Source organism: Argiope bruennichi, chromosome 3 (genome assembly GCF_947563725.1).
Source record: "Argiope bruennichi chromosome 3, qqArgBrue1.1, whole genome shotgun sequence".
In the NCBI taxonomy this organism is placed as follows: domain Eukaryota; kingdom Metazoa; phylum Arthropoda; class Arachnida; order Araneae; family Araneidae; genus Argiope; species Argiope bruennichi.
This window is the reverse complement of record NC_079153.1, coordinates 140,459,112-140,484,067: the sequence shown is the minus strand read 5'-3', so window position 1 is coordinate 140,484,067 and position 24,956 is coordinate 140,459,112. Positions and strand designations below refer to the sequence as shown.

Sequence of the window (24,956 nt, the reverse complement as noted above, 5' to 3'; positions counted from 1 at the left end):
TTTGTATTGCATCCTATAAACTTTTAGCTTCGGATACCGTTGCAGTCCTTCAGCAGTCACATCAATTACTTCAATAAACTCTATAAATGACTCATTTATAGTTAACCTTTTTTCGTCAAAATTTACGTACCCAATAATGATTGAAGTTTTCGTTATGGGAAATATCAGAAGTACAATCCATTTGGATACTATAGTACATAGCTCTGGATTCGATATAAACCTTCTAGAGTCCAAACTCAGTGAGCCTTTGAAGGCCTTGTCCGAGTTTGCTGAAGAGCTTAAACTCAAATTTAACCCTGCCAAATCAATTACCACCTTTTTTATAACCAATAAACACTTATACAACTACAAACCAAAATTGATGCTTGAAAATCAAGAACTTGCATATGAAAAACACCCAAAATACTTAGGATTTGTTTTGGATTCTGAACTTACAAGTAATAAGCACATTGACTACATAGTCTCAAAAGCAAGAAAATGATTAAACATCCTTAAATATATTGCAGGTAGAGACTGAGGAGTTGACGCGACTACCCATAGAACTACTTATCTAGCTATCATCAGACCTTTACTTGAATATGGATTCCCAATTTATTGATGTGCCTCCGTTTCCAACTTGAAGAAACTTGAACAGGTACAGCTGAGTGCAGCTCGTATAATAACTGGTCTGAAACGAAGTTGCCCCTCAGATATTGTCCTTTATGAAGCCGACCTGAAACCTCTCCATGTTAGAAGACATGCTAACGTTATCAAATATTACAGCAAACTTTCCAGTTATGGCATTCAAAACAACACCTCAAAATACCTAAGTAATTGGACTAACCTCCAGAGACTCAAGAAAAATAGTCCCTTTAGTCAAGTTTTGTCTCAGAATATAATTCCTAAAAATGTAGAGCCGCATTCTCTTCACTCCTGTATAAATCCTATTGAAGAACTTACCAGGGTTCACTTTAATTTCAACCTTCCTGTTCCCATTAATAAAAAGGAAAATGCATCAGAATACCTTAGTTAATTGGTCTTGGAAGTCATTAATAAAATCCCTAAATGTGACATTAGATTGTATACTGATGGCAGCAAAATCGACAATTTTGAAGGTAGTGGCAACTATATTGTAACCCCTCAGTCTAGTTTTTCTCTATGCCAACGAAATCCAGACTTCTGTTCCGTTTTTAGAAGCGAACTTCCAGCAATCGATGAGGGACTTAAGACAATTTTACACGAAAATAATTATAAGAACCTTTGGATTGAGCCGCAGCTCAATGGAACACCTTAACAATTGGACCTACGTTGGAGATAAAGCAAGTTTGTTTATTCTTCAGAAGTTGAAGCTGATTTCACTCCAACATGATATTCATTTCCAGTGGATCCCATCTCATATGGATCTACTTAGTAACGAAATAGCAGACAGGCTTGCAAAGAAAGGAAGCAGTTTAGCGACTTCATCTGCTGGAACAAATATTTAAAAATAACAATAGCAAAATTATTTGTTATTCAAAAAATCGTGGATTATGCATCTCTAGTCAGGCCATGGAGATTAGCAACAACAACAACTATAGTACATGGCTGCTTTTATATCATGTTTAATTTCCTTAAGGACTTCATTTCCTCATGGAGAAATAATTTGTTCTTGTGACCTATGTGCTAAATGATGCACAATTCTGTTTTTAGAATTTATTATTTTGTTTATATGACCCATTAGCACAGAGTTGTTTTTACTTAATTATTCGATTCAACTTAAAAAAATTTTCATTATTAGGCGTACCTATTATTTCGTGGGTTCCTTGATGTGGAAGAATTTAGTTCTTTTTTTCCCCAAGCAATAAACGAATTAAAATGACAACTAGAAGGCTCATTATCTTGGATTACAGTTGACAGCTTTCTGCAGTTATTATAGCCACCTATAAATGTGGGTGTGATTTGTCTTAATGCATCAGTCCACTTGGATTAGCTTAATCTTTTTATTCTTGATTAACAAATGATGATTCTGATGAATTTTACAAATGAGAATTCAATGATGAAGGAATATATATTACGTGAAGATGGAGTTGATGTTGCTTAAAGGATCTTTCCCACCTACGCTTGGTACACTGGCATTTGCAGAGGAATTCTTCAATATTTCATAATTTTTTTCGTATTAAATTCTTATCAAAACTTTTATATTAAATGTATTTTTTAATATCGAAAATAATTCTAAGAATCTATGAAATAAGTCCTAAGAATAACATGTTTGGATATTTCTTGTTATTACTGGAAGAATTTAAGTAATTATATTATGGAATTAATAAAAAAAAATCGTATTTTCCGTAATAATAATCGTATGGTTCAAAAATAGAAATTAATAAATATTAATGATGAATAAGGAAAATTGCATTTTTAATTTTTAAAATCTGCATTTGTTTATCTCCAGACTGTGTTATCCCGCCCAGAATCTAGTTATCTTCAAAAATTCAATAAAGAAATGTCAATATCCTGTGAGTGGATAATGAAATGTGCATAGTGTGCATGAAGTGTTCGAACAATATCATTCTCTTTGCATAAAGTCAAGGGGCGGTATCAATATCACGCTCTTTTTTCCGTGAAGGGAGAAACGGATGAGAAACTGAAAATTCTTTTTTTCTTCTTTATTTTATGATAGCTGAGAATTTTTGACTTGTGAGTCAGCGAACGAAAGCAAATTGGATTTCACTCATCTGCAAACAAATTTGAAATAAACAAATCCTAAGAAAAATATTCTGAAATTTGAACGAAAGAGATTTGAATTAGAATGTGTTAGAGTAAAATATTCTTGTAAATCATAAGTTGCCTATTTGTTCCATTAAAAAAAGCTTTTGGACCATCATCGCCGTACGCCGTATCTCACTTGATTAATAATAATATTCGAATCATATGATATTGCTAATCATATTGCAACACATTTAGAACAAATAGTTTTGATATATAGGCATCTTAAAAAGTTTTCGAATGTTACTGCTTTTGAAATAACTTATTAATCTGGGTTTTGTTGTAGTTTTATTTTGCGTTTCCATCCATGCGTTCGCTAGACTCTTCTCATTTTCATTCGCTGTCTTTCTCTTGTCCTTAACATTTGATTTAGAGTAAAAAAAAAATTGTGAAATTTGGCCTAAAGTGCAAAAAAAAAAAAGCCATTAAAGGAATGCGACATAGATTGAGGCCCATGTAGGTCTCGAGGCGACCGTCTCAAATGCCTGTGCAGAAAACCGCCACTGGGTAATAGCACTATCATGGTATACAGCCGTCTCCAATAAAATGGTTCACATACGCAATAAGCTGGACTTAAGACAATTATAATAACGGTTTTAAAGTCTGACGATTCGGTGGAATCGTAGACATGAAATTATATCTGAAACGATTCAACCAATAATCCAGCTGATGGCTAGAGACATCTAGTTTTAAATAATCTTTGAAAAAATTATGCATGTTTTACAATAACATATTTTAATGTTGGAATGAAATTTAAAATCTTTTTATAGTTACCACTATTTCATTCTGGCTTTTTTTTCATGCTGTGTAAGTTTCCGTATAAAGTATTTTTTTTTTCATAAAATTTAAATTTTGTTGTATTAACAATTAAGATTTCACTTTCGAATCAATCAATAGCTCACTTTTTTTATTATTATTAATGCGCTTTTTTTTCAATACTGCTGCACTTTTCAGTGATATAATTGAATGTATAGAGATATAGGCAAAAAGTTTTAAAAAAATCTATAAGTAGATGTATATTTTATAAAAAGTATAAGAATTTTGTTTGTAAAAATTTGAAATTAAAAAAAAAGTTGCCGAATTATTCATTGAAATTGTTAGCTACAATTCATTCCAATAAACCAATGGGTCGCCAAAGTGATTATTTACTTTGTAAACTGATTTTGAATCATGCCTTGTTTTTTCGTTATCAGTAAAATTATTTTATTCAAAACAGTTCCATTATATATAAATATATATATGATAGACGTTTTAAAAGGAAATTATTTTTAAATCTTTCGAAATTTTTTCCCGTTATTGCTAATTATTGTATGCTTTCTGGTTACAATTATGGGAAAAAAAACCCTACATAATTGTAATTTTCTTTAATATATTCTATATAGGTTATAGCACATTTTTCAAAGCCATGTTAAAGTGATTAAGACTGTTTACAATGTATAATATACAAAGCAATGTTTTAATAGTAACTCACCTCGTTTCGTGACGAGTCACCATTTCTATATTTAAAGTAATTGTTATTCCTCTTTTCTGTTTTCAAGAAAAACATTGCATCATTATAAATTCTTTATGGAATAAAACCTAAATAATCATCCAACCATTTGCCAGTTTTTATTTGATGTGAAAGTTAAAGACATATATCATCAATGTTTCTCTGTTCTTCACCATTGCTTATTTTCGAGAAAAAGTTCCAAAATATTATTTTCATTGCACATTGAGGGGGAAATCCTCGACAGTTCCCCCATGATCCCCACTATATAAAACATGTCGAGTTCACAAATTTTTATTTCATAGCTCATGATCCAAGGATGAACCAAGTTTCATCTACTCGTACCTTCTCTATTTTCAAGTGGTTGCAAAATAAGATTCAAAAGGAAACAATAACCGAATTGATTTTGCAGTCCTTTCGCAAACATATTTAATCAATCCGAACTATGCAATCCTAATTTAAAATAGCATTTTCTTTAGTTTTTCTAAAAAAATATTTCATCAAAATGGGTCGACCTGATTTTATTAATATCATTAATATATATGGTCACCAAAGGCAGTTAGTATTAATAAGATTAATTTAGTCATACCAATCAATTTTGAAGAATTACACCTTCTTATAACAAAAGAATGTACCATTTAAAATTATATTCGCATACTAATAATAGAACAATTTACTTCAAAGTAAGGTACCCACCTATCCACATTGGAATGATTGTCAAATTTTATTTTTCAATATTTCACAAAATTAAGACAACAGTCTTTGATGACGTAAATATGCATCAAGAGCATTTGTATGGAACAAAAAAATTTTGATGTGGCTAGATGCTACAATCATTGACCCTCCATTTTTGTGAAAAAGTGGAGGCAGGCGACCCTTGATAACAAATGCAGAGGTCATAAATTTTTAAACGAAACAAAATTTGGGAGAAATCGGAAAAGTGGTTAGGGCTGGGTGATCAGTTCTTTGGTATTTCTCTTGTGAAATATATGGATTGCTGCGGTGGCTTATTATTATTTTTTTTACAAGTTTTAAGTATATTTGGGATCTTTTAGCTTATTTAGTTTCTTTATTTTCAATTTTTCACTATGTGTAATATTTTCCAAGATTAAGGTGACCATTCGTACTGATTTTACCAGTACAGTACTGGTTTTCAGGGCATAAGTCCTGGTTAGTCATTAAACAAAACCAGTACTCGAAAAGTACTGGTTTTAGATTAGAAAACAGTAAAACAAAAAAAAAGTAATAAAATAAAAATAATAAAATTAGAACTGGCAACCCTGATAATTCTATGTGATATCGTCAAGTGTCGCATGAGCAGGACCGCCACGACGTCATACAAGCCAGTGGTGGTCTGATGTACTAACTACTGTGATGTACCTACCTTATTATTATGATGGCGGCAAAACGACGAAAGTGCGTATTTAATGATGATTTAAAATTAAAATATACATTTATTAAAGGAAGTAATAATATTGATCCTAGTGAAGTATATTGTGAAAAAGGTAGAAGTACGTTTTCTACTACAAATAGTGGAAAAAGCGACATTGAAAACCACATAAAAACAGTTAAACACAAACGAGCAGTGTCAGCAGCAATTGATAGTTCGAGTATGACATCATATTTTCAGAAAAAAGAATTTGAAACTGCCTAGAAGAAAAGAGCTGCAGCTGAAGGTTTCTGGGCATATCATACAGTTATGCATAATCAATCTTTTCGATCAATGGACTGTACCTGTAAACTTATTAAGGCATATTTCGATGCTAAATTCACATGCTCTAGGACCAAATGCGAAGCTATAATCACCGATGTACACGTCCCTTACGCAAATCAAATATTGGATGAAGATTTGAGAAACGTAAGTTTAATATCAGTGTATTCAGACGCCTCAAATCACAAAGAAATTAAACTTATCCCTTTACTTGTCAGATATTTTTCAGATATTGGTTGCTCAGCGCATATTTTAAACAATTCTATACAAACCGCGGCGAACTGCTTTCCAATTGATATACAAACTTTAATTACCAAGATTTACTCTTACTTTTACATTTATACTGTGCGCGTCAGTGAATTAAAAGAATTTTGTAGACATAGAATATTAAAAACTTTTGGATTACAGTGCTACGCGATGGTTAGCGTTACGACCAACTATTGAGCGCGTGTTGGAAATATTTCATGCATTAAAATCGTATTTTGCGTCTAATGAAAAAACTCCGACAATTATTAAAAATTATTTTGAGAATCCTGAAACTGAATCTTGGCTTTTCTTTCTCCATAATGTGTCATCAATGTTTCATAACACGGTTTTAAAGATAGAAGGACAAGATATTTCTATGTTGGAAACAAATATCAGTTATAAGGACCTTGAAACCAAAATTGCTGACAGGATAGCAAGTGTGTTTCTGCCCCTGCAAGTTCGACAAAATTAAAAAGGCTAGAAGAAGACGGCTTAGTGAAATCGAATATTTTCAAAGAAAAAGTGGTGGAATTTTACAGCACATGTTTTCAGTATCTGGAAGAATGGGAAGGCCATTTTGAGGGAATCGAGAAGTTTAATTGGATTACATTAAACATGAAACCTACGCATCAAATGGTTCAAGTATGCAGTGACTATTTAATTCAACATTATACGGAAATAAATTTCATTGAAGATGAACTCTTAGATGAAATCTGTTTCATTCAGCGCTACACCACAGATGAGAAACTTGGGCATTGGAAACAAAATTGTATTTCGGTATCAAATAGGTGGATTGAAATTTTTAAAGCCTTTAAAGAAAATGATGTGTCCAATAATATTGGCAAATTGGTAGATTATTGCCTCTGTATGCTAGGAACTAATGCACCGACCAAACGGGTTTTTCCTTTATTAAACAACATCTGGAAGCGAGAAAACCCAATTGAAAGTGGAAACTTTGAAATCCTTGTTGATTGTCAAAAATAATTTAAATGCAACCTGTATGGAATTCTATGAAAATATACAGGAAAACAAAAATTTGTTAAAAGCAATTCACTTCTCAGAAAAATATAAAAAAACAAACTAAATTAAATAACTCCTTATGTTTTATTATGTTATTATATTAGGTATGGTTTATCATGTTATGTTATGTTTATTATGTTTTATTTTTATATTGTAAAATCATATTTTAGTTTTCACATTTCTTGTGTTTAAATAAACGCAACATTTTTTGATATCTAAAAGTTTTTTATTTACTTAGGTATACAGGTTGCCGTTGGGTGAATTTTTGATAAAAATTTATAAAATTTGGGCGTGGCTGGTCAAAATTCATGTTGCCCTGGTTTCAGGTTAAAAAGAAATAGTCACCTTATCCAAGATACAAATTAAATATATGAAGCATTTTTTAAAATTTAAACTGTCTTAAAGTCATCAATATTTAGGCGAAACTTTCAGGTTATATTTATAATCATAATCAATGAATTGCACAAATCAGTACACAGAAGTATGAAACGTTGCATCTGTGAGTAGAATGCATTTTCGGCGTTTGGATGAAGATAATCTCATCTTTTATTTTTGGGTTCATAGCACATGGATACATCACAGAAATACTCATAAGAAACACATAAGACATTTTCACACTAAACACGCACAAGTAAAAGAGGGAATTCTTTTTTAATATCAATGCCACACCAAGTGGCGTTAGCAGATCTGTTCAAGTTAAAATCAAGCGGACTGATACAAACAGATTTATTTGGTAATAAATACTTAGGAGTCAAGGGCAGAAAAAAAATGACTTGATGTCGATGAAAATATCCCTTATTAAAAGAAACAAATGGACTAACCCACATCATCGGAGTAAATAGGGTTAAAAAGTTTGATTGACAAGTCAAACACCGAACAAGGAAGTAGATCCTAGTCCCCGAAAAAAGAGCTGCGAGGGATCGAGACCTTTGAAATAAGAATTCGTTACCACAGAAAAATCTGCATTATTTCTATAAACAATACTTGGCTCTTTAGTTTTTGAATAAGTCTGGTGCCATTTCAAATACCACCAGGGAATCTTTAAAACATTTTGAGAAAAGATATTCTTCGAGTTAAGATATTTTGGATTTTCAATATCCACACAGCACAGGAATATAAGCCCTTAGAATATAAAACTCATCATTATGACTAGTTATTTAAGAGCTACATTTTTTGACATTTAATTTCGCTTTATAATACTGCTCATTGATTTTAAATAATCCTATAATTTAGAAGGAATTATTCATTATACTTCATTTGATACAACTTTGACTTTATAATTGCGTTTGTTAATTTTTCGTCCAGGTGGACCTGACTTTAGCAAGGTCAATGTAACTGTAAAACACCGGTTTCTATTTCAAGAATGGACCAGCAAATCTTAATTAAGTGCCCCGATTTTCTGGGATTTTACATATAAGTTGATAACTTATTTAACAAAAATACTTAAACAAGTTTTGATTTCGGACAAAAAAATATAATATAATAATCCGATGGCTCAGCTTTGCTGCTTTCAGACAGAAGAAAATATCCTGGATTTGCATTAAACCTCCCACCTATACCTTTGTTTACGTATTTATTAACACTTCATATTAAAAAGAAAAAATAAATATGGTTATTCTGAATGATTTTCGGATCAATTCTTCTCCACAACATTTCTAAATACGGAATATAGGTAGTAACTTCATGTGATGAATGTATACAAATTAAAAGAAAAAAAAAAAAAATAGCGAATGAAATTGCAAAATATGTATGCTATTTTTAATCTCTTCCTGGTTTATGAAATTTTTAAACTGTTAAGCAACTGATTATTCCTAAATTATTTTGTTTTATTGGATTTTATCAATACTATCATCTAAGATCCCAGGTCAGAGTTCCAGACTGAAAATTCATCATGATTTTTCTCAAATATAAACAAATTTACATAATAAAAAACATTTATTAAATTTTATTGTCAGAAAGTTAGCTTCTAAAAATTCTTTTATCCCTATTTTATAGTGTATAAAATATGGTAATCAATATTCAGTAAAGGATTAGAATAAAGTGTAGAGACATCCTGAATAAGTCGGGGCAGCCCGTATTTGCGGCGACTTATCACTTACTTTTATTTATAGGTGCGCAGCTAAAATTTAAAAATAAAGAAAGAGACTAATGAGATTCAATTAAGATGGCTTTATGGAGGTTATGATCATCTATATAACCAAGGTAGATACAGACTAACATTTTAGGAGAGGGTATGTTCAAGAATATAGTTTTGGGTAAGGAAATTGTCTGGAGGAGTCTGGGAGATGGGGGGGGGGGGACAGTAAATAAATAAATTTAAAAAAAAAACATCAAATAGGTTAGAGATAAGATGTTTGAGGTTAAATTAGCCTAATTGTACGATTTTATTTTAAATGCAAAGTTAGAGCTTATATTTTCAAATTTTAGTTCTTAAATTATACAGGAAATAAAAAGAACTATTAGGTCAAATTGTTATAAAAAGAATTTGCCGAGATAACTATAATGAGAGTAGTATAGTTATCCTTATAAAGAGCAGCATAATTATAGCTCCTCAAATATATATTTAAAAATTTTTCTTGTTGTGATTTGCTGGAATGAAACTATAAGTACACACAACTAAATACTATCAGCAATTTTATACTTTCCCGACAAACAAATTTGTAATGCTAAAACTAAAGCAAGGTGAATTTTTTTTTTTTTGAACTTATAATACAGAACAACACTGTTCAAAATTTTCATCATATAGTACAAATATTTTTATTATTTCCCCTAATCATATGTGTAGAAAACTTCAATACATTACAATAAAAAAAACATTCCTCAGTATTTAAAAACAAGCAAGAAAATGAATTATATGAAAATATATAAGAAATAGAAAATTTTATGTGAAAAAAATTGTTTTTCATGATCTGCAAGTACTCAGAGAAACTAATACAAATTGTTAAGCATCCAAATAACTACAGCTGTGATACTAAATGAAATAAAAATAATTTGCATGTTGCGAGGGAGATTTTATAATGCAGTGAAGATCAGACTAATAACTGTCATAAAATAAAGGGATTATTACAACTGCTGTTCCCTTTATTATTATTACTGCAGGAAATATTATCATTAATACCCCCCCCCAATTTCGCAGATTGAAAAAAATATGGAAAATGGATTATTTAAAAAAATTATATAACCAATACGCAGTTTTGAAATATTTTTTTAAATTTGAAATATGCATCTACCTTATTTTTATTTCACTCATGATAGAACTTTTCTAAAATTGTTTAATGCCATCATCTAATTTCCATGACCTTTAAAAAGATATTTTAAAAAGTCAAAAAAAAAAAAATTCTATGTCAAAAGCTGTATTCTTATTCCTTCTTTTAATTGCGTTAAGAAAACTGCAATAACAAAAAAAAAAAAATTTTTTTTTAAGTATTTTTTTTCCATATGATAATATTGTGATCTTAAATTGAAAAGATGTACACAAAATAAACTTAATGTGCATATATGTTTCTTTGTTTAATTCAAACTTATTAACATTTTAAAAGAATTAAAATCTTAATTTTTGTGGAATGCAAAGATACTTAACTTAAATGTTTTATTGCGTTTTAGTCGAAGGCTAAAATAATTATGATTCCTTGATTTATTGACAAGAAAGTGAGAAAATTTTAATAGAAAATTTCTAACTAACTTAAGTTATTAAATTTAAATGCAGTAGTAATTAATAATGGGAAAAATTTTTCCAATTTAATTATTTTCCATTTAATCAAAAAGTAGCAAATCTATTTTTTAAAAGAAAACCTAAACTTAAACAAACCAGCAGCAATAATTCTCACAATAAAACAAAGAAATTTTCAAATTTTATTTATATTATTACAATGACTCAGCCAAACGATTTGCAACATGACGTAAATTTCCATACACCTTTGACGGAGCACTTCCTGAAAACATAAAATTAAATTAATACATTCAGTATCAACATTTCATATAACACAAACTGTTCTCTTAACAACAACAAAAAAAAAAAATCAATTAGTAGTAATACTGACCAATTTGGATGACCAATATCTAATAGATTTTGCATACAGCATTTGTTCCACCTGACCACTTAAGGGCATGATCTGGATTAATTTATTTCATGTAACATATACACATATAATAATTACAAATAGTTTGGTTAAAGAGTTAAATAACTCCTACTTATCATGTTCAAACAAAAAGGCTTGGAATTGGTAAAAGACTCGACTTGACTCAGTTTTACTGAGTAATAAATTATAACAAAATTAGAAATGGAATATATAATAACCAATAAAAGACATATTTAGAAATATGAAAAAAGAAAAAAAAAATTAAACTGAAATTGTCAAATAAGAATAATAGCATTGAAAAGACTGGCATTCAAATTGTTAATTTGTATAAATTAAAAGATAACTATTGCCGCAAGAAATTATGGATAATCAATATTATATGTATAACATATATAAAGATATTAAGGGGAGGAAAAAAATATCCTCCTACTTAAAACATTTCAACCAATTTAAATATATGCATTCCACATTCTTCCAGATAAAGTTATTGATCCATCATGCAATCATAAAGCTATTTTCTTCCTTTTGAATACAGAAAATTTTTTTACGACTGTATAATTAATTAAATGGAAAAGAAATTAGCACAAATATTACAAACATTGAGTCAAATGCAGAAACATACAATACACATAGGCGAAAAATAATATCCTAACGCCAAAAAAGAGTCCTGCTAGATTTAAAAAAAAAAAAAAAATGGAAGCAGCGTTTACACATCTTAAAGATGACATCCATTTAAATTTTGTGCAATATATGCATACAGTCTTTTATATATGCATCTGTTTTAAATATTTGATGTAAACTTTGTGAGAATTATTTATCTTCTAGATTGGGCATTTTGAGTCAGATTTGAATCAAGAATCTTTTAGGATGACAAAAGCAATATCAGTAGATTACTGCATTTTAATAAGGCTGTATAATATGGATGTGAGAAGATTTTCTTTTCATGGTACTGTAGAAAAATTTGGCTAGGATGTATCCACTGTGCATACTGCAATAGTCGGGGATTGTGCCACCTCCAAAAGATCAAGGTCTAGCTACTATTGAGAAAGAATGAATATGAATGCACTATGATGCATCACATTGGAATTGCAGCAGAAATTCAAGCTCTTATTGACACTGAATGCAACACAACAAACAAACTGATTATGGGAGGATAGATCAAATCAAAGATCCTGTAACACTCATGTCACAAGATTGAGATCATATGCAATTTCAGTGGAGCCAACTAGAGCAGAATGGAGATCTGCTGTGTTCTCAAATTAAAACCATTTGTTTTGGTGCCAGTGATGGCCACATAATTAGTAAGAAAGCAAAATGAGTCCATTTAATCACACTCTCTGTGTGTTGACATATTGGTCCTATATCAAGATTTTAGTCATTTTTTACATTTTGACAGCAATTATTTACTTCAGACTAGTGATTGAGCTGCCATTTTTATCACTATCCCAAGCAGTGTTTTCCAACAGGATAATGCCCCTCCCAATCTCTGATGTCATTTAGTGTGTTCTGCGGAGCGACATCCACAACCAACACATATTGTTACTGGTTTGATTGACCAAATACAATAGGCATGGGACTCAAATCCACAAAATGTTGATGACACCTGGATGACAATGTATAAGCCTATGCACGCTTTGTAACAATCATGTCATGGCAGCAGTTATTAATGCATCATTAATCTACATTTGAAATGGCTTTTCTTATGAATAAATTTAATCTGCTATTAAACAAATATGTTAAATTAACAAATGCATTGCCTAAATTTCATTTCTTTCAACAAGTTTTTTTCCCTCTTCATATTAGGATCTAATTTTCTACCACTGTATAATGCAAAATGAAAAAGCTTTAAATATAAGGCATTAAATAATGTATATCAAAATAATAAGATATTGAATAATGAAAAAAAGAAAGTCATTTAGTCACATTTTCAAATCAATTACCAAATCTTAAACAGCAACATAACTTTTGAAAATATTTCTTATTTGATTATGTAAAAATACATTTTTTTATTATGTAATTCATTGTTAAGGATCCTTTGCAAATGAATGCTAATTTGTAACAAGTGATCATCTATATTTACTATACAGTAATATAGTAGATATAATGCATTATAATAAATTATAACTCCAGCATTTTTTTATATAGAGACAAATGTGAGACATGAACTGAACTGTCAGAAATGATTTTAGATGACAATATATCAAAAGTGGGGATAAAAAAATTAAACTGCATTGGACGTGAATAATATATCTTGTTTGGGATTGAAAAAATTTGTGTCTCCCACACCAGATGGTGCAATTTTGTTCATTATAGTTGTTTTCTCCTTTTTACTTATACATATGTAAATAATTTCTCTTTTGCCTTATAAGTAGTGTAAATTTCTTTCTCTTCTTTAATGTAGCATAACTTCCCTTAAATCAGGGATTGGACCATTTAGAAAGTACAGTCTATTTATATATTCATTGCTCTCTCCCTTTGCTATGCACATACCTAATTCTAAAACTCTTAGGATTAGGCCCATGAAACTACTTTTTTTATTTTAAATGTACAGAATATCAATTAAGATACAAGATGAAATTTTGTTTTGATATATTAATACCTTTCAATTAATAGGATTCTATTCAGGTCTATTTTATGAGGTCCAATTGCATGACCTACATCGAAATACAATTTGAATTGTTTTAATTACAAAAACAAGCATATCTGAAAACTACAAAACCTCAAAAAGTACTTCTATTTCATTTTATTTGTCTCAAAATGCGAGAAAAAAAACCATACCTAAAATGAGATTGCACAATGCTGTTCTGGCAGCTCGAATATTTTGGTAAGATCCCATTATATGTATTTTACTAAAATAAAAAATAAGTTAAACATTATAATATGTATTAACTAATAAAACATATACAATCTTGAAACATATTTACTAAGTAAAAAATAATTCTAATATAACTCAAAGGTTTAACAAATTCCAAGAACAGGGAGACATTTACAAAACACAAATTTTCTTTCTTCAGAAAAGTTTAAAATGTTAATAATTATAATAAACAGTTTTAAAAACATTTCCTCGTTAATAAATAATCTTTTGATTTAAAATATGTTGCTCACATAAGAATACCTTCCAACATTAGTTATCCAGTCATTAATAGTAGTTCTCACAGATATATAATATTTAACATTGTATTAACAACTTATTGAAAAATAGATACTTCCAAAATATTTTAATTAAAACAAATATTTTCTAATATTATTTGCAATTAAACAGACATTTATTAGTGACTAAATATAAGATAAATATATTTTTTAAAAATCATATAACATGATTTTGTTGGTCAAATTAATTATTTGTTAAGGCATTTAGATTTATTATTATTAAACAGTAAGTACTTCTTTTAAGTCATCATTGCTCAGTTTAACATCATTAAAAATTCACCTTTTGTATCATTAAAAACTCATATACACTTTTGTAATGAGGAATGACTGCAGTGTTTTTTTGTATTCCAGCTGAAACAACATTTCATTTATGTTAATAATTCTTTCACTGCAAGTATAATATTGATGTGAGTGAAGAAGAGAATATTTGCAATGTTTTAAGCAGTTTTCCCCATGTATATACATTTTTTTTTTTTTTTAATTTTTTACCCCATAGCAATTACAGAAATTTCTACAGCTGCTAGAAGGTATTCTTAAGACCATTTCATTATATGATTTATATAAAATAAAATAATTGATATAGAGTAAATAAAAATTTATTACAGATGAAAATGTTGCTATAATACATAATAAAAATGCTTTCGTGATAGTATAAACTTGAAATGTTAGATTTCTATTCTAGACTTACACACAGAAAACAAAAATGAAATATATACAAACTAATTTCTGCATTTTTCTGTAACAGATCTGCAGCAACTATTTATATCAACATGATACATTCACATTTCTTTAAACTTATAAAAAGGTTAAAGGAATTAAAAAGCTTTTACCTGTCTGCTACTACTATTCTGGTCTTTGTTGCATTTTCAATTGAAAATTTAGTTTTCCCACTCTTCCCAACAATACGGCCAATAGCTCTTGATAAGTGGTCGCCATGCAGAGTTTTAACTGAAATTATTATTTTTTCAACTCAGGAATACATTGTTTTTTACAGTTAATAACACCTATCACACTATTATTATTGTTCTTATAATTAATTTGTTTTAAAATACAATAAAACATTCAAGTTTACTAAACAGCAAAATCTAATATTAATTTTATAATTCAAATCATATAAAAAAACATCTCAAATGCTTTTAGTTGATTTTTATGAAAAAAATTTTACTTTAAATCATATCATTAATATGTACTTTCAAAGAGATTAACTAGACACTTACTAAATTATTATTTAAAATTTACTTACCATCTTTGACATCAAAAGATTCAAGAAATAATTCATCCAACCGCACCAATGCCAGAGCATCCTTAATAGATGGAAATCAAAGCATTACAACTTAATTTTTAAAATTGTTTTTAAGGAATAATTAAATAGAATAGACAAACAATTACTTTTAACAATTTAAAAACAGTAAGCTAAAATTAAGCATACTTAAAAAAAAAAAATACTAAAAACGCCTGCCTTTCATATTCTTTCTTTAAAACTACTTAATAATAAGTTCTCCGTTTATTCTTATTTTGTTGAAACAAATGCAAATAAAGTATTTAAATTAACATTCAATAAATATTTAAATTTTGAAAAAGCATTTGTTTGAAAATCCTTCTAAAAACATAATTATGCACATAAACCGGAAGTTGTGCTGGATAGAATTTTACTCACTTTATTTTTCCTTCATCTTACAATTTAAGTATAATAACAAGAGTTGAAGCCTTCTACTCTACAATTTAGAGAAAATCCAAACTTCATTAAAAACACAGAAAATTTTACGCATTATCTCCTATTAATAAATACAATCGTATACTTTAATTAATATCTAGATGCATATACTCCACTTCTAGAAATAGATGAAACCTCCTACTCTAGTTTTCATCATTCTTTATCTGTTTTAAATATATGTCAGATATTATTTTGAACGCATAAATCAAAAATTAAATTTTGAATAAATCAGAACTTATTCTGAATCACAGACTTATGCAGTCGAGCAAAAATTGAATTATTAAAATTGATTTAGATAAGTATTATATACTGCTACTGAAGATTTTAGAGTATGCATTAACTTTCTGCTTTTATACACTCGTTTTTCAGCACTGAAATAATCATTTTCAATACATAACCACAGAATAATAAAACACACTGTACGTACAATTAAGAAGAATAGGCAGAGGGAAAATCCAAATCGAGAAGGGTCCCTATTACATCTGAGTTTGTTTCAAAAGTGTTCGTTTTGATATACCAGGCCCTTTAAATCTACCCAATTTCTTCTTTAATTCGGTAAATTACTCAAAAAGATGATAAAATACAGCAGTAAATACAGTCACTTGCATTTTTAAATATTTATTTAATTTAGACGCAACATATTTTTATCCATTCACACTCAAAACACGGCTGTGTACAATGCTTATAATATACAAACAGTTACAAAACTTATTTTATATTGATGGAACAAGAGCTTGCAAGCTCGTGAACAGTCCGTTCACTTCAATTTGCTTTTAAACGAGGATGGCCTTCTTCACAGTCCAAAAACTTCAAAGTTGACATTTAATGCAGATAAAATTAGTTTATTTTGGAGGAGAGGACTATCTGAAAGATATAATACAGTAACAAATCTTTAATGCTGTTTTTCAGCATGGTTAGTTCTATCACTGGAAAGACCATTTTACAATCAGCTCAGTTGGATGCTGATTAAATACTTTATCAAAGATCTCAGAGTTTGGTGACAAAATAAATATTACTGGAAACTTCGAGAATTTTTGCAATCCAGCGAACAGGAATCGAGACATGCCTGACTAGTCCAGAAACTTTTCGGCCCGCCTCCTGGGTACTATAAAAAGCTGCCAGTCTCAAGCTGAAGACAGTGTTTTGAGTTCAATTCTGGTTGAACGAGCTCACTCCCTGGGTGATTCGACCATCTTATCATTGTTGTGCTATTGCGTGTCTCCAACTGTGAATTTGTCTATGTATCAGTGACTTCATGTTAATGAAGTGATTGTTTGTCACCGAAGCCTGTTGATTATGCATCTCCATATATCCACTACACAAAATCGTTAACTTTATGGACTTACAGGTGAAAGTTTTGTAAGAATATAAAGAGAAGCAATATTTGGTTGTAAAAAGAGATTTTAGCTTCTATTAGGGGAAAATGATGATAAGTTTTCTAACCGTACTTATTTGTCCATTCATCACAAATGCATCAAATCATATATCTTTTTAAAACTTGTAAGCTAAATTTAAATCAAGCCATTTACAGGTATTATAATTCAAGCAGAAAGTACATATAATCCAAAAATATCTCAAGTATTTCATTAATTCTTTGTTGAATAATGACACACTCCCTGCCTCAAAAAAAAAAAAAAAAAAAGGTTAAATGATTAATTGTTTTGAGATTTTAATTTTACATTGTCTGTTAATAATTTATTCATAAGCAAAAGTCAAAGCATCATTTACACAAAATTGATATGAAGATTGTTTCAAAAAATTATGTAATAAAAATGGGGAAAAAATCTTTTAAATTCATCTTCAGATATCTCTACCCTCAAAAGAGCATGCACACAAATACATTTTCTTAAAATGTAATGGTATTTTATTGCTTGTGGACCATGAGATTGTGGCAACTTATTTATGTACCATTTATCTAAAAGTTGAAACAATGACAGAAATTTTTTTTTTTAAATCACAAAAAAATTTATCTTTACAAACACATTAGAAAATGAGTAAAAATAAAATTAATAAACTTTTGAGTACAATAATAAAATTGCAAATAATAATACTAATAATAAGTGCAGCAGAGCAATTTCAATAAGTTTTTTCGAAATTGTTTTCAACATGGATGTTAATAATTACAAACAGCTTTAAAGATGATTGAAATAAATTTCAGTTAAATAATTATCAAATTAAAATTTTTGTTGACATTTAGGTTGTTTACACATTTAAAAATTAAAATCAGGCTTTAAAAATTTTTATTTTTAATATTTTTGTGTAAGTTATGTGTTTAGCAATTCATTATACAATCAACTGTTTGGAACAGAAAATGATAATCAAAATTAACTGCAACAAGCAAAGATATGAAAAAAATATATATGCCCTAATCTATAGCTTCAAAAAAAAAAAAATTCTCATCTGAAAAAAATAAAAGTAGCAACGAAGATATGCAATTTCCTGAGTCATAAAAAGAAGGCAATTAAATAAATAAAAAAATGGTACATTTGAAAAACCAATTTCATACAGCACTTTGTAAGAATGGCATTACAAAATAAATAGAATCGCCAAAAAGAGATTCAACTGTTATTATATGATATTGTTGATAAAATATAGTGGGCTACATTATGGAATTCTGTCTTTTCTGCTTGGTGAATTATTTTTTTTATATTTCTATTCCATAATAAAACACCACAGTTTTTTTTAAAAATAACAATCAGATTTCATTCTAAATAAAATCAAGAAAAGGTATTAAAAATAATCTTACATCAACTTCAAAGCCCAATGTGAATGCTCGAACAAAGTCAGCTGCTTTTTGCAAAGCACTAATATCTTTTGTTTCTTTACATGTCTGCAATAAATATACATTATACAGTTCATTATATAATTGTTTATAATTGTTACAATATATATATATATATATATATATATATATATATATATATATATATATATATATATATATATATATATATATATATATATATATATATATATATATATATATATATATATATATATATGGTTATATATTCGTTACAATAATATATAATTTAATATCTTAAAAAGTATATCAACATACTCGTATTTCTACCATCCTTGTTTTTAAATTAAATCTGATATGTAGATTTAAATGTTGTACAACAGTAGAAAATATTTTTTCCCAGTTTTCTCTCAAAGGTGTGTACCTATTAGGAGGAACCGGAATTTTTCGCATTTCCACTATATCTTCCTAAAATAATAAATAAATAATATATTTAGATCTGTAAATCAAACAAACAAACAAAAATTAGAATATGCAATTTATAAATAAGGGTTTCAATAAATATTATATAGAAAATTAAGAATTATTAAATACAACCACCTATTTGTGCACTACCAACTTCAAATACTTAGTAAAAATTAACATATACCTAAAATACTAGTCTAAAAATACCTATACTAACCGAGACATAGAAAATATACTCAGCAAGCCACATTACAATTAATATAAACATTATCCTTTATATTCAGTATACTAACACAATGACACATTTTACATTTTGTGGTAAAGTAAAAGAAATCAAGTATACATTTTTCATGTAAGAACAATTTAGATCCAAAACCATGTATCAAATTATATTTTTATATAGTTTGTTGAATCTTCATATTACACACATAAAAGCAGATCAATAAAGGTTCAATCATCTGACAGTTTTGACAGTAAAATCATATGCTAAATTCATCTACTTAGCTCGCTATGTTTTTAAGCTGCCATGCTCACATCTATATAGATGGCTAGATAGTCTTCCTAACGCTGTATTTTGTCCAAAATTTTTTTCAAACTTTAAGAAGTATAAAATTAGTGAGTTATCAAAATTTCATGTTTTAATTTTGATAACTAGCAATACTACCTCTTAATATGCAAAAAAGTATAAAATAATTAAAGATTGTCAATGATTTTTTAAAAAATTCACTTTCATGCAGAGAAGTTAATTCAATACGTAAGTTCCCACCATGGAAAGATGCTTTTCAATATTTAATTTCATAAATTAATTCCATGATATAAAAACATAATAAATATAAACTATGTAAGCATTACATCATTCATTTAAGAAGTTATTACTTTCTGCTGAATTCAGAATTATATTTATACAACTCGCAATCATTAAGAAAAATTTTATGCTTAACACAATATTCTTATAGTCCTTTTGAGGTAAAGTTATAGTATTCGCAGCATTTCTTATTAAATTCCTCCCATCTCTGCCAGAAATTACTTATTTGAAAGAGTTAAAAATGAAGTAATAAATTCTATGATCTTACATTTTTTTATTTCTAGAAACTAAATCAATGCTATAATATATTTAAATGTACGCCGTTTTTTAACTTTCTTTTTTACCCTTTTAAAATAAAAAAGAATAAGGTATTTAAATATTCAGAAATCTTTGTAAGAGATTGATAAGAAAACTGATTATCAAGCAAGGCAGAGGAGAAGGAAAAAATGAGAAGGAAAACACTTGAGGTTAGAGATCAGGAGATAATCAGAAACATTAATAGCCAACCAATATTCTATAACCACTACAAAGGGGTCAATATTATTTGAAATTTTTGACAATAAAATAGTCATTTGGATAGTTTTCAATTAACAGTTTAATTATAAAATTTAACATCCTTTTTGAGACGTCTGCACAGCCAGGTGAAATCAGCATTAAAAAAAAATAGATTCTTTTTTTAGCACAGTACTGAAAAAGCCTCAATGTAATAATATACCTATCACACATATAAAATTAATAAAGCCATTTGAAAAAAATAGTTTAAAAAGTATATGTACAGTTAAAAAAAAGTCCACAATAACAATGTGCATTGATTTCTGGGCATTAAGTACAACTATGAAGATACAATCATCAGAAAAAGAAAAGGAAATTGAACATCACTGTAACTTTGTTATTTAAAATCTATATATTGTTATAAAATTAACCTTGCAATAAAAATTTCATGGTATGTTGATAATTTCAAGAGTAATATCAAAACTCTTTCCATGTTAAATGTGTCCTATGAACTTTCAACGATATCTTGAAAACATATATTTTCCAAAAAAAATGTTCCCATTTACCAAAAGGTCTGTTCCATGCTATTTCAATTCAAACTGGGGGTGGGAGGAATGCACAGAATAACAAATGATATGTCATTTTACTTGTATTTTTAATATATGCATTTTTTCCCCCACTTGTATATTATGTATATATATATATATATATATATATATATATATATATATATATATATATATATATTTGTTGTTATGGAGGAGACAGTCATAAATATATCTATTTTCTATTACATTTATCTTAAAGGTTTACAACTAAATCAAGAGATTATAATTATTTACATGAACAAAAACATCTTATTAATTATAAATTTAAAGTCAAGCAATTTATAAAATTGTAAAAACATGATTTCTCTTCTAAAACATTTTAATATTACTGTTTATATTTAAAGGTGAAAATATAAAATATAATATTTTGATTTTACTTTTTAAAGATTGATTGAACATTGTTAAATACTGGTTGAAAAAGATTCTGTACAACAAGGTAAATTCCATATTTTTATAAAATAAGGCAGTAATAGATATTACTGAGCTTTAGGAAGTAGACAAAAAATATAAATCTATTTTTCTCAGAAGCTGATAATATTCTTTATTGAAATTAATTCAATGGTAGACGGCTAAAGGTAAATAAATATGTGTCTTGCATACTGCATTATGCAGCATTTCTCATTAAATAATAACCTAAACTAAAAAGTAAACTGATAAACTGACTAAAAATATTCCTTAATTTCCCCTTTATCTAATCATTCAAAGAAAAAGACTAATCCTATTCAGGATGCCAATATTTCTGAAATCAACAAAACTTCTGGCTGCAACAAAATATTGCATGCAATAAAACAATTTTGATTAGAAAATTTACTGAGTTTAAAAGTATATGAAATAAAAACAAACTATTTGTTGGACAAATAACTGTGATTAAAGAAGATAATATAAAAGTTATGCTTCTCATAAATGAATTCTGCTTTTAATTTATATTTAATTCATCTTTGACAGAAAAGCTCTTAAACATAATAACATTTAAACTTGTCATAACTTTAAAAACACTTGTCTCCACACAATGTCTCAAATATTCATTAAATTGTCTTAATTAGGCATGAAAACATATTAAAAGTGTCATCTAAAATAATCCAGTAATTAATGGAATTATTTTATTATGATTTTATAAAATTACAAACATTTATTAACATAATAAAATTTTTGCTAGAGAGCAAAGCTGATTTGTTAAGATATCGGAATCCAAAAATTTGTGTACATACCCCAAATAGTTTTTGAAACATTCACAATAATGTAAAATTCTCAAAACTAATTTGAAACACCCACCTTTTGAAGGATCATATCAAGAAACACGAGCTTAACCATCATTAGAAAATCACATTGGCTAAATATTAAATTTATTTTCAGATTAGAAGATTTAAATTTAGTATGAATTTTACTTTCTTTTCAAAGAAAAATTAAAGCCATCTCCTCATTTTAACAGCAGCCCTTTATACTACTAATTCCCTCTCCCTTTGTTTCAATGATCCCAATCCCTTTGTTTGATCATGCAGTTTATTGATAATGTTCCAATCAACATACAGTAACATATTAGGAAAGATTTAACAGAGCATCATATATACCATCAAGTATACCAAGAGTATCATATATACTCATGATTCTAAACTCCACAAACCAAGTATACAGAACAAAGTGTTGTGGTTTGGATGTGTATATAAGTATATTCACAATTCATATTTATACAAAGAACATTCTTAGAATAATATTTTTAAAAATTCATATCTAAAGAGTATTTAAATAGATTTTTAAAAAAACTTGATAATAACCAGAAAATTTTTAAATGTTAACTTTTAATTCATATACAATTTTAAATTATATTTTGAAAAATTCAAGTACTACTGGATTTTTTAAAAAAAAGTAGTCTTGTATTTCATATACTATTAATATTTGGTCACATTGATAGCTAGAGTCATATCAATTTATTTATAATCCCTTATTTACATTTTAAAACAAACGAAAATGTATAGTATCCAAAAAGAAAAGTACAAAAAAGCAAACAAATCTGCAGAAATACTCGTGATACTTCTTGCAGAAAGTAAAAAACATACCATAACTTTTTTGGCAGGGGGGAAATGAGGTCTGCTATTTTTATCAACTTCCATTTTATCACTTTTCCTTTTTTTGGAATTTGCAGCAGACCAGGTTTCTTCAGAGTCCATAGTGTGTCCAATTTTTTCATTTTTGGTAGTTTCTGGACTTCCACTTTCAATTGTTTCTGTCATTGTCTTGTTAATAAAATAACCAAAGATGGAAAAAGCAGGGTGCATAATGAGAAATGAATGCAAAAATTAAGCACTTTATAGAAAAAAAATTAAGCAGATTTATACATGCATGGATACATATATAAATATATATATTCCATGAACAATTTTTTTTTCTGTTTTATAAGTAATATTTTTTTATAAAAAAAATGTTCATGTTTTAAGCAAAATATTTTAATAGAATGAAGAGAAATATAAGAATCGTTATAACTTTATTTAGAGTTTAAATTAAGTCTCTTCACTTATTTGGCTAAGCTTTGATATACAGTCATTCGGCACCTTGCAAGGTTGGCAATTTTTTAGTGGCGCTTTTGCTACCGTTGCGCTTTTGCTGACGTTCGCTCCTCAATCTACCATTTCACTAATATTTGGTGATAAACTATATATTGGCGAAAATGACTATATATCAATGCTTTTCCATTTATTTAAAATGGCAATGTTATTTTTAAATAATTATTACTAGAAAATTCTGAAAATTTGAGTTATGAAAAATTGGAATGGAATCAATATATGCTACAAGCATTGAAAGTTTAAATAGTCAGCAAATTGGACCTATATTATGAAAAATTAATTATATGTGACATTCACCAACAAAACGTCTATGTTATTTACATAGAAGAACCATAATCGATTGGTTACCATTTACGTATTAATTCAGAAAACTTAATTTAACAGCACTAAATTAGGTAAACAGATTTTTATCACTATAATTTTAAAATTAAGTTCAAAATTTTAAAAAGATTTGAAAAATTAGTTACATAACTTTTCTGTTTGAGAATTTTTTTAAGTTGAGAATAAGCAACTTTGGCACTATCATTTTGTATCGAATTTAGGAAAAGGAATGCAAGCCCGCGTTAGCATGAGAAAAGAGGGGAATTCAGCAATAATTAAGAAAGAATTAGAAATATAATTTCAGCATATCAAAATGCAACATCTAATACTTTCCAAATTGAAAAGAACATGTTGTGAAGTCTAAACACTTAAATTCATTTCAACAATCACTACGGAAAACATATGAAAATTGTCATGCTACATTAATATCGTCACGGTGTGTTATATTATTTTTTAATATTATCAAATATAACTACACTAAAGAGAAAAATCGTAATATAGTTATTTTCAGCGAGTTATTTAATTATTAACGTAGAACATCAATAATTAAAAGTTTTTAAAAAATAACAATACTTATCTAAAATATAAATTTGATGCCTTACTTTATTAAATTATTTTGAATACGAAATTATTTTGCTGTTAAACATTACCTCGATTTGTCTCGAGCACTTTTTTCCGAGCTGATGTAGTACGCTAAAGGAAAACACGAGACAAATTGTTTGAAACGTGCTAATATCGGTTGCCACTTGGTATTGATAAATTTCAGACTTCTGCCACTAGAAGCACAGAGCGCTGGAAAAGAAATAAAAACAAATAACAGTTGTTTGCAGCAACTTA

General features: G+C 28.1%; 1 protein-coding gene across 2 annotated transcripts; it reads right to left on the bottom strand.

Moving 5' to 3' along the window:
• Positions 1–11,013: 11,013 nt before the first annotated feature.
• LOC129962694 (RNA-binding protein PNO1-like) lies at positions 11,014–24,927 on the bottom strand. Of its 2 annotated transcripts, none has more exons than XM_056076615.1 (8): positions 24,770–24,927; positions 23,295–23,471; positions 19,189–19,338; positions 18,874–18,957; positions 15,657–15,717; positions 15,244–15,361; positions 14,042–14,112; positions 11,014–11,116 (listed from the first exon to the last, which is right to left on the bottom strand). In XM_056076615.1, exons 2-8 carry the CDS (start codon positions 23,466–23,468, stop codon positions 11,049–11,051), a joined length of 726 nt encoding a protein of 241 aa, XP_055932590.1. In that variant the 5' UTR covers positions 23,469–23,471; positions 24,770–24,927; the 3' UTR covers positions 11,014–11,048. The 2 variants fall into 2 exon arrangements, with proteins under 2 accessions (XP_055932590.1, XP_055932591.1); XM_056076616.1 differs by having other exon boundaries at positions 24,722–24,846.
• Between the last annotated feature and the right edge of the window lie 29 nt (positions 24,928–24,956).